Source organism: Carlito syrichta, unplaced genomic scaffold (genome assembly GCF_000164805.1).
Source record: "Carlito syrichta isolate Samal-C Ts95f unplaced genomic scaffold, Tarsius_syrichta-2.0.1 Scaffold313936, whole genome shotgun sequence".
In the NCBI taxonomy this organism is placed as follows: domain Eukaryota; kingdom Metazoa; phylum Chordata; class Mammalia; order Primates; family Tarsiidae; genus Carlito; species Carlito syrichta.
In genome coordinates this window covers 1,420,505-1,431,328 of record NW_007258032.1, presented here as the reverse complement: position 1 = coordinate 1,431,328, position 10,824 = coordinate 1,420,505, and the positions used below count along the sequence as shown (strand labels likewise).

The following is a 10,824-nucleotide window of genomic DNA, read 5'->3' as shown; positions in this document are numbered from 1 at the left end:
GGTCTCGAACCCGCGGGCTCAGGCAATTCACTCACCTCAGCCTCCCAAAGGCGCCGGATTACAGGCTGAGCCACCAAGCCCGGCCAAGAAAGATAAATTAAGCAAAACCCTGGCCAGCTTGTTTTTTTCCTCTTTAGGAATAACCAGCAGTACTTCATGCCCCCAAGCAGAGTTCAGTAACCTTTTTCCTCAGTTTATTCCTCTCTACCCAACTGAAATGAAGAAAGGCAACTATTTGATCTACGATGTCCAGGGAGGGAAAGTCATGTACCATCACAGTAACATTTGCCACGTTTACATGCCAATAGAGGAAACCACTGACTCTATATGAAGACAACAAAGAGCTCAAAAAAGATAAGACAGAAGAGCATGTCTCATGGGTGAGGTTAAAAGATTACAATATAGCCAAGTGACACACTCCAGCTCTAGAGTCCAACATCAAACCTGGCTGACCTCTCTGAGCTTCAGCCACCTCGTCTGAAAATGGGAATAAGAACTACTTCATAGGGCTGATGCAAAGGCTAAAGGAAACATGAAAAGTATTTAGCAAAATGCATCACACAGAAATACTGTCTCAAGAAAACCACATTTCACAGGGCTTTTCTGTATTCTCAGGATATCCATTACTAGCTTTGGGTTTGATTTGTCTCTGGGGTAATTTCCCCTTCACTGAGACACAATATGCTAAAGGAGAGAGTTCTGGGTTATGAGGGTTAAGGCCTTAGTTTTTATACCTCAAGTGTCATGAGATTTTGAACAGATTTCCGTATCTTTGAGACGAAGAGTGGCCCAGCTTCCCCAACAGGACTAGTACTGGATCAACTGGAAAAGGTGTGAGAGAAGGACTGGCACATGGTAATGGGCTTCACATGTTTGGCGTCATCACCATCTGGCAGAAAACTGTTCAGTTTAGGACTTGCTATAGAAATAGGCTGAGGGGCAGGACCACAGGAAACCACGACCACAAGCTGGTCCACAGAGGCTGGAAAAGAATTAGGCTCTTCACTACCCAAGAACCATAGGAAAGGTTAATCAGCAAGGCCCCATAGTACCACCTAATGGCCATAATACCTCTCTTCCCTCTTTCCCCCAGGTGTTAGGGAAAGGCTGCCATGTCAGCGGTTCAGAACTCTGGTCACAAACTTCAATGGTTCACTAGGCAGGGATGGAGAGAAACCAAATACACTGCTTTCTCTTTTTTAATATTAACATATACAAGTAGCAGAGAGAGCCAGCTGCTCTCTGCTGTTCCCTGAGGGAAAGCCAGAGCACAAAGCTGTTCCTCTGGCCTTCCTCCAACTGCAGGGCCTGCCTAGCTCCTCCCTAGGCAGAAGCTTTGTTCCAGCCCAACTTCCCTTATCCAACTCCCCAGTCAGGATGGGAGGCACATGGCTGCTGGCGGTGGGAAGAATACTGTAGTTCCAGCCTGGGCTCTTTTACGTCTCAGCTGGATGGTGGCCACTCATCCTGCAACTAGCTCCTCACTTGTCCTGGCCCAGGATCCAGGAGGGCAATCAATCACACCCACAGGAGCAGGCAGTGCAACTTCAGTCATCTTCAGATGATTCCTCTTCTGCCTCCTTTAGCCACTGGATGAACCTCTGCAGCTGTCAAGAAGCAGAGAGGTCTACTGGGAGAGGGGCACATAATCCCCCACTGCCCTTGGTGGCTAAGCAGTTTTAACACCCACCAAGTCCCAGAAACCAACCACCCTAGAGTCTAGGGGAAAGGACCTGGGAACCAGACAAACACCTTGGTAAGGGGAGGGCAGCCTGACTTACCTGCTGATTCTTGCGCAACTGCCGGCCCTTGTCAATTGTATCTCTTTGGCTGAACCAGCTCAGAATTGTTTCCTCAGCCAGGATCTCCAGCTGGTAGAAAGCCATCAGAACCTGCAGAAGGTCAATAAAGGGGATGTCAGGGCCTTGGAGAGTCAGCAAGACGTAATGACTAACAGAGGAAGAGGAAGCATGGCTTTAGCACCATTCTATACCAGGCCCTCAGCTTCCTTCCACACACTGAACAGCCTTTTCCAAAACAGACAAGAGTAAGCTGTTGATTTTGCTATTGGGGCAGGTATAAATACTGGAACTATTGCTAGGGAGAGCTTTGCACATTCTCAGTCTACCCCTCAAATGTGTGCCTTCCTAGCCTGGCTCCAGCTGTACTATTCCAGCATAAGCACGATACTGGGGGCAGAGGGCACTGTTAACCAAACTCCATACTGGATTAGATTCATGTTAGCTTCTGTTCTGTCTCCATGGGAGTCACCAAGCCTTGTTTAAAAGCAAATGCAAGAGCATGGCCTTAAGGTGGTATTCACCTTGGCTATGGAAGTATCAAGAGCTTCATGCTCCAGGAAGAAGTCCTCAATGGCTGCTAATGCTTCCAAATGGTCGGCTGCACGCTTTATGTAGTTCCTAAAAACAGGGCTCCAGGCCTTGAGCAGCTAGAAAAGAAAGGAGAAAGGAGTTACAATATATTCCTGAGCATTTGCCTATACCTGGACAGCAAAGAAAATCAACAATGATGACATGAGTATTTCATGACATGGGAGGACAAGAGGGAGATGATACAGGCCCTGTGGAATCATGTCAGAGGGACTTGGGAATTGTTGATACTCAGGATGTGGGAAAAAGAGATTCCTAGGGGAAGATGAAGCAAGATCACATGCTGTAGGCTGCCGCAAAATATCTATTCTCAGCCTGGAGGTTGATCTCATGCTAGGTCAAATCACTGTCATGGAATCTGAATGTCCAGGTCTATTCTCAGTACACCTTTGTGGACCTAGTATGGTCTGAATCCTGGAGTCTCAAAGGTCACTCAACCCGACCCCTTTGGATCAGCTAAGGCTACTCTAGAACCCAGCCAGCTTCCAGAAGCAAGAAGAAGGGAACCAGAAGTAACATATTTGCCATATAGCAAGAAATACTCCTGTCTTCCTTTAAAGTCTAGTACAGCAAGGATGTACATCTGCGTCCACCTAATCCTTTGTCCCCAGCCCCAGTCTTTGCTCACGGGAAGCAGCAGGGCACAGTAGCGGTTTGGGTCGAGCGGAGAATCCATCTGTTGCAGGGGGAACTCCAGGACCACGTGGCTCAGTACTTGCATCACCTCCTTTAGACTGATGTTGTAGGCATACCTGTGGGAAGACTGGGGTGACACGAGGGCCTTCACTGGCCCTTCAGCATGATGAAGAACTATGGATCTGACAGACATAGGCGGACAGGAAGTTGGATGAAACAACATGGAAGGGGAAGATTTAGGAAGAGGAACGTCTATGCTGAGGCTAGAACCTAATATTCTCCTTGCTCCAAACACTACTGGCCTTCTCCATTTGGGATGTCAAGGGAAAAAATTTCTATTTGGAGAAGAAACATTTAGGAGAAAACTTTGACCTTCCTGGGAATCCCCGAAGAAGAACAGGGAGGGCTGCTCTTACTTGAGAGAGTTGATCTCCAGGACTAGATTGTCACAAGAAATGTTTTCCTCTTTGCCCCGCTGTAGTGTTCCCAAGACTTCATTCTGGAACACTAAAATCAAAGCAAGAGTAAGTTCATGGGCCAACATCATTCCAGAATGTTCTCCCCAGCCCCCAGGCTGCCAACTGGTACCGGTCCACAGCCTGTTAGGAACTGGGCCACATAGAAGGTAAGTGGCAGATGAGTGAAACTCTGGCTGTCAGATCAGTGGCAGTATTAGATTCTCATAGGAGCGTGAACCTAATTGTGACCTGCATGGGCGGGATCTAGGCTGCACGCTCCTTATGAGAATCTAATGCCTGATGATCCCCACCTCCTATCTGTGGAAAAGTTGTCTTCCATGAAACTGGTACCAGATGCCAAAAAGGTTGGGGACTGCTGCTCTAAGTTATCTAGTTCTGACTTTATACCAAATCCTTTCTGGGAGAAACATAAGCCTTTGGCTAGCTGATCTGGGCAAAGAATAAACTGAAGGATTCCCTTCTTTGTCTAGGACACTGTGGCCCTGGCCACACACCTTTGATGTCATCCAGCTGAGGGGAGCCTGCCCGGCTGTCCAGCTCCTCAGAATCCATACTTCGGTCACTTTCACTTTCACTTTCTTCTTCCATGTTGATCCTGAGTCCTGAAGACCCATAAAGTGTGAGAAAAAAGAATAATGAAGAGTCACTGACAGAGAACAACATCTGCCCTGTCTGCATGAATAAAGGAATGAACAAGCAATCTGATTGTGAAGTATTCACTATCCTTCAAAAAGTTGGATTTAATAGGAGGAAGGCAGGCATAAGGCCTAGCTTACCCCACAGATTCTGCTGTAGTTCCTCCTCCTCCTCCATGTTCATGCCTGCAGCTTTCCAGAGGTAGCCCTGACCTGCAACTCCTACTTCTGCTGGATTGTAACCTGGAAAAGGCAATGATACACACAAGGCCCAGTAAAGGCACCAACACCTCTAGGAGGAAACACTGGTTTTTCTCTGTGGCAGAGAGACACACAGATGCCCCACACCTGTTGAGCCTCACACCTTTCATCTTCACTTTCTCCTTTTCTTGGTCAGCCCCAGAATCATCACTGAACTGGCCATCATCTTCATCTTCCTCTGCATCTGGAGGGTGCAAAGAAATCACCGAACCCTCGGGCAGCGTGATGTCAGGGCCCACTACCACCTAGAGGAGATAAAACAAGGAGTGGATGGCACAGGACCATCAGTGTGAGGAGGAGAGTACATCTTGGCAATCAGACGACTTTATTTTAAACTAAACCTGGTAGAAGGTAAATGAAACCACTAGATTTGGACTCTCAAGTCAGACTGGATTACAAGTAGAAATAAAGTCCCGGCCGGGCACGGTGGCTCAGCACGTAATCCCAGCACTTTGGGAGACTAAGGCAAGAGGATTGCCTGAGGCCGGGAGTTCGAGACAAGCCTGGGTAACGTGGTGAGCCTTGTCTCTACAATAAATCATAAAAACTAGCCAGGCATGGTGGCATGCATCTGTAGTTCCAGCTACTTGGAAGGCTGAGGCGGAAGAATCGACTAAGCCTAGGTCGAGGTTGCAGTGGCCATGAGCATGCCACTGCACTCCGCCTGGGCAACAAAAACGAGACTCCCAACTCAAAAAAAAAGAAAGTCCCTTCTGGCTCAGAATGATTACCACTCAACTTGGGGCCTGTGTATACGATGGAGCAGGTCTCACCTGAGAAGTGAGGACACAGCGTGGCTCCAGGGTAACTTGTTCCTTGACCTCAGCATTGTCACAGAGTAGAGACTGATGGATCTGTGCTCCAGCAGCCACTCGAACACCCTGCCACAGGTAGGCCTGGTCCAGCACCACGTTATCACCTGGCTCAGGATGGAAGGACTCCTGGTCACTCAGGGCTCCAACTCCAGACCAAAGCCCTTCGTGGAGAGGGCTGACGGATACCAGCACAGCTCTCACCTAGCTCTAACACCCCATCCCACAAGTCACCAGAAATATCCATTTACCCTCTAAGCCCAGGCCTGAAAAGTAGAAAACTGCTTATCCTGACCATCCTTAACCAGGTATACAACATTGATATAACAGGGCTCAAGAACCTGAGAACTTTCAAGATTTCTGAGGACTCCTTGAAATCAAAAACCTTATCAGAATTACATCTAGTCTACAAGCAGAACCAAGTTATTCCACCTCTCCTAGTACATTTTAGAATGTGAGTCTTACTGTTGTTCTTTTAAAGGGACAGTACCATTAGACACATCACATTCCTACAACCAAAATGGATTGCCAAGAGGCTAGTCAGACAGTTATAGTGAGTCCAAAGAGTTCGAGACCAACCTGGACAACATAGTGAGCCTTGTCCCTACAAAAATTCAAAAAATGTGCTGGGTGTGGTGGTATATGACTATATTCCTGACTACTCAGGAGGGTGAGGCAGAAGAATCACCTGAGCCCAGGAGGTTGCAGTGACCCTGACTGTACCACTGCACTCCAGACTGGGCGACAGAATACTCTGACTCAAATCCTATCACTACCTCTTTTTTATTTATTTATTTATTTTTGAGTTGGAGTCTCACTGTCACCCAGGCTGGAATGCAGTGGCACGCTCACGGCCACTGCAGCCTTAACCTGCTGGGCTCAGGCAATCCTTCTGCCTCAGCTTTCCAAGTAGCTGGAACTACAGGCATGCGCCACCACACCTGGCTAATTTTTTGATTTATTGTGGAGGTGAGATCTCGCCAAGTTGCCTAGGCTGGTTTCGAACCCATGGGCTCAGGCAATCCTCTCACCCTGGTCTCCCAAAATGCTGGGATTATAGGTATGAGCCACCGTGCCCGGCCTTTTTTTTTTTTGAGTTGGAGTCTCACTCTGTCTCCCAGGCTGGAGTGCAGTGGCACACTCACGGCCACCGCTGCTTGACCTGCTGGGCTCAGGCAATCCTTCTGCCTTAGCCTTCCAAGTAGCTAGAACTACAGGCGTGCACTACCATGCTCAGCTAAGTTTTTCATTTATTATAGAGATGAAGTCTCACCAAGTTACCCAGGCTCGTCTTGAACCCCTAGGCTCAAGCAGGCTTCTTGCCTCCACCTCCCAAAGTACTGGGATTACAGGCGTCAGCTACTGCACCCGGCCCCATCATTGCCTCTTATTAGCTATGCCCTTGAGCGAGACATCCTTGGTGAACCTACTCATTTATCTGTGCATTAAGGATAAATAATATCTACCTCACAGGGTTTTTGTGAGGCATAAATTAAACAATGTATGTAAAAGTTCTTTGTAAACTGTAATACACTAAAAAGATGTTGTTACTGCATGTTAATTATCCACATGGTCCTGAATGTGAATATAGGGTAGTCTGGAATGTGAAGTCACCCAATGATAAGCTCACAGGCCACAAATTAAGGTATCACTGTTTTCAAATCCCTATTTCCTTTTTTCTTAAAGCAGGCAGTCTAAAATTCCTTACAACCAAGGACTGCTCCTGATGTACCCATCCTTGTTTCTGGGGACACAGACCTCCAGGTTCCTGCTTCTAGGTTGGCTGGTTTGATTCCCCACCTGTGCTCACCAATGTGGCAGCCAGGGCCAATGACACTGTTGATGATGGAGCAATTGCTGCCAATGACAGTGCCAGAGCCCAGGAGCACATTTTCCTCCAGGATGCTGCCATGGCCTAGGCTGACCTCAGGCCCTCGGTAGATGTTGTGCCGGGAATGAGTGCAGCTCTGGGTGATGCTGTCAGTGAAGTTCGCCTCTGGGGTGAGAGGGTAGACCCATCGGCGGATGACATCAGCACAGACAGCCGAGTACATGTGTAGGTTGGAGACTCGGGCACCATATTCCCTAGTTGTTACATGCATGTGGATCTGGTTTCCTAGGATCTGAGTGAGAAGGAAAGCGAGGTTAGCCAAGCAAGCAAGACAGAAAGAATGCCCCCAAGTACAGCACACTTCTAACCCTTTTAAGTTCCCTTCTAACTTTCACTCTTACAGCCAAACAGCCTGAGACTTTTCTGTATATACTTTTCTCTCCCACCCCCAGTTCTTTTCTTCCCTCCTAAGGCTCAATAAAACACAAAAAGGGACCAAAAGTTACCAGCATGAAATAAAATCACATCCCTTTCCTACCCTCCTAAAGAGGCATTAAAAGACCATTCCTCACCTCCTCGTTCACTAACAGGCCTCGCACAAAATCATCTCGAGTTTGGTAGTCAAAGTTGTCTGTAAAGAGTTGAGCCACCTGTGGGGGAAAGTGGGGTGGTTAAGGTTAAATGCTATTTCCTGGAAGCACAGATAAGCCCCCAGAGATCTATCACATCATATGACAGCTGGACATGGACCAAAATCCCAAAGAAAATCCTCACGGGACACTGGGGACAAGAGGACAGCACTTCTTTGCTTTAGAAGAGACAAGAAAAAGGGGGGAAGAAACATACCCTGGCCTTCAAAGGAGGCAGTAACAGACCCTCAGAGTTCTACCCTTGGGACATGCAGCTCTGGCCCTGAAGAGCTCACCTGAGGAGAGCAGATGCTGATATAACAATCCAGCAGATCATACCGAATCTCCACTCCATCTCCACTGCCCTGAAACAGACTCTGTGGAGAGAAGGTACAAGAACTTTAACTTGTTTCTCCTGCTGAAGCCTGTCACCTTGTCACCTGAAAGACCCCAGATAACCACATACCAGAGGAAATGAAAAACGCCGAAGGCCCTGGGTCTTCTGAAAATGGAGAACCCGGTTTGTGGCACTATCCACAGCCACTACCACATTGTCCTCATGGCAACGAGTTGGGTGACTGGGGGATGACTCCTTGAAGATCATTGTCATCACAGATACATTTTTTTCTAGCTTCCTCCTCAACCTATAAAGGATAAAAGGGAGAGAGCTGCAAAAAAGCAGTCTCAGGGCTTTGCTGGTCCCTACCCCTGACCCTGCCATTTTCCCAACCTGACCTGTGTTCCTCAAGGGCTCTGGTAATATTGATATTTGAGATGACATCTCCATACACCAGAAGGAAGTCAGAGCGCACCAAGGCCTTGGCATCCACATCACGGAGGACATCTCCAAGTGATCGATATAGTTCTGATGTAATTATTCGAACCACATTGAGGGATGTAGGGCGGCACCACTTAGATCTCCTAAAGGAAGGGAGAGGTGAAGGGAATGAGTAAATCAGGTGTAAACACCATGTGACCCTTCCCTATTTTTCTCCCCCATTCAGCATTCGCACTCCTTCTCTATGGCTTTTTTGGGTTCTTGCCAGCGTCCTCAACTTTAAAGAGATTTATGAACTATAATTAATGTTTTCAGCATCCTGAGTCATCAGTCTTGTTTTATGAATTAGAGAGACATGGTTATTTCCTCTCTGTGCCTTAACCACTTTTCCCAAACTTGGATTTGAACTCAAAATCCTGCTGAAAGCTAGAGTCTACAAAGTACCATGGGGGCAAATTTTTCATGTCAGCTTTCCCTTCCGAAGTCTATGCAAAATTTAGGAACTGTCTGATGGAGACCATGCTAATATTCTAGTCTTTATTTCCGAAACTTTCATAAATCCTGAGACTCGCTCTTTTTCAAGAAGATTTCAATAAACATTTGTTAAGTGCTCACTATATGCCTGGCACTAAGCTAAGCAGTAGACTTACAAAGATGAAGAAGAACTTGAGGGTCAGAACAAACAATATTTAAAAACTCAATGGAAAAACAAAGATGCTATTCTTGTAACTTTCATACTGGATTAAATAAAAAGCAAAAGCCACTGGGACCAAACTTTATAAGTGAGATTCAGAGAAAACCCAAGTGTTATTCTTTAATCTTGGACACAGGGACCCCACGACAAACAGAAACAATACTTCAACTGGTCACCTCCTGATAAGTGAAGAAAACACTCCAAGCACTTACAATGGGATCTAAATAGACATACCCCACCCCTCACATTTCTACTTAGTTACATGCATCCTGAAAAAGCTGGAAGAAGATGGTGAAAGACGGAAATAAAAGTTACAGGGTCTTACAGTAGATGTTCTTTGATTTGAGCAGCCTTCCAGCAACAAAAGATAAAGGTTTCCTGTACACCTGTGGCAGTCAGGAATTCCAGAGTATAGTCAATTAATGCCACGTTGGCCAGGGGCAAGAGGACCTGGAGGGTAGGATATGAAAAAAATTTGGAGATCTTGGATTCATAAGGGCCCTTTGGGTACCTCACTACAACAATTTTTACTTGGCTATCAGTATTTCTTTATACTTTATATAGTTTTACTTTATCTTTATCTTTACTGCAATCTGGGCATGGTAAGCTCAGCATTTACTTGCCTAAGGTTAAGAGGCCTAGATAAGCCTCCGGAGACCTATCAAATCCTATGACAGCTGGACACGAATCTCCAGGGCTTGGAAAAAATTGTTGACACAGGGCTCAGAAAGAATAGCAGACCACCTCTACCAAAAGATAATACTGGAAATCAATCATATTTTCACAAACTTAAGCACTGTTAAGGTCTTCCTCATAAACTTTCCTTCCTTGATCCCTTTTTAAGTGTCAGGGGCTTGCCTCCCTGCAACGCTTGTCAAAATTGAACAGTCAGTAGGCTTTTTAGGGGGAGTTAGAGAGTATTTTTCTTAAACCCAATGCAATTCCCTCTCCGGAGACCGCTGAGTGATCTAGCAATCTCCAGAACCAGCTCCATCCAATTCTCCATTGCCTAGAGAATTCAGAAGCTGAGGCAAGCAGCCACTAAACCCGTTCTGTTCTCCTTTCGACAGATGGCACTGGCTGTCATTAAAACCTAGAAGGAAAAAAAAGTACACTGCCCGAGATCCAGCCAGCTCTTTTTTTTAGGGATATTATCGCCCTTTCAAAGGGAAAGGGTGTTGTTTCGTTTCACCTAAGCACCTCTCCTCTGCACAGCCTCCTCTGGGGGCACTGAACCCCTGCGAGAAGGCTTCTCTCAAGCACCTGTTTCTACACTTAGCCCTCTTCATTCCTCCCAGACTTCAGGTGGACAGCACGGAGTGCCCAAATCCGCCAGTCACTCACTGGACCAGGCAGTCATCAGGGCTTTACACAGTCCCTCCTCTCTCCTCCTAGCCAGATGAACTCGGCTTCAGGAGAACAGGATGGACACAAGTTTCTCCAGGGCGTGCAGCACCAGAAATATCCGAAAGGATTACTTGCCCCAGCCCCGCCACCCTTCCGGCCCGCTGGCTGCTCGCGTGGGCAGCGCTCACCCGAGGCTGGTCCTTGGAGATGGGGAAGAAGCGGCGGTTGAAGCTATCGGCTATCAGAACCGCTTGCAGGGGCGGCGGCGGTTCCTCTTCCGCCCCCCTGGCTCCCCTACCGCCGCCGCCAGCCCCCGGCCCGCCGCCGCCGCC

The 10,824-nt window shown here is 47.3% G+C and overlaps 1 protein-coding gene across 1 annotated transcript in view; it reads right to left on the bottom strand.

The window, feature by feature from the left end:
• Positions 1 to 1,181: 1,181 nt before the first annotated feature.
• Positions 1,182 to 10,824, bottom strand: part of EIF2B5 (eukaryotic translation initiation factor 2B subunit epsilon) — a 9,982-nt gene continuing 339 nt past the window's right edge. The window contains exons 2-17 of the mRNA XM_021718874.1: positions 10,681 to 10,823; positions 9,471 to 9,595; positions 8,409 to 8,594; positions 8,140 to 8,317; positions 7,970 to 8,050; positions 7,617 to 7,694; positions 7,024 to 7,336; positions 5,175 to 5,320; positions 4,505 to 4,646; positions 4,282 to 4,383; positions 4,000 to 4,107; positions 3,443 to 3,533; positions 3,019 to 3,142; positions 2,324 to 2,449; positions 1,782 to 1,892; positions 1,182 to 1,607 (exon numbers count right to left, since the gene is read on the bottom strand). Coding sequence (XP_021574549.1) covers positions 1,548 to 1,607; positions 1,782 to 1,892; positions 2,324 to 2,449; positions 3,019 to 3,142; positions 3,443 to 3,533; positions 4,000 to 4,107; positions 4,282 to 4,383; positions 4,505 to 4,646; positions 5,175 to 5,320; positions 7,024 to 7,336; positions 7,617 to 7,694; positions 7,970 to 8,050; positions 8,140 to 8,317; positions 8,409 to 8,594; positions 9,471 to 9,595; positions 10,681 to 10,823 — 2,114 coding nt within the window. The 3' untranslated portion in view covers positions 1,182 to 1,547. The remainder of the gene's footprint in view (positions 1,608 to 1,781; positions 1,893 to 2,323; positions 2,450 to 3,018; positions 3,143 to 3,442; positions 3,534 to 3,999; positions 4,108 to 4,281; positions 4,384 to 4,504; positions 4,647 to 5,174; positions 5,321 to 7,023; positions 7,337 to 7,616; positions 7,695 to 7,969; positions 8,051 to 8,139; positions 8,318 to 8,408; positions 8,595 to 9,470; positions 9,596 to 10,680; position 10,824) is intronic.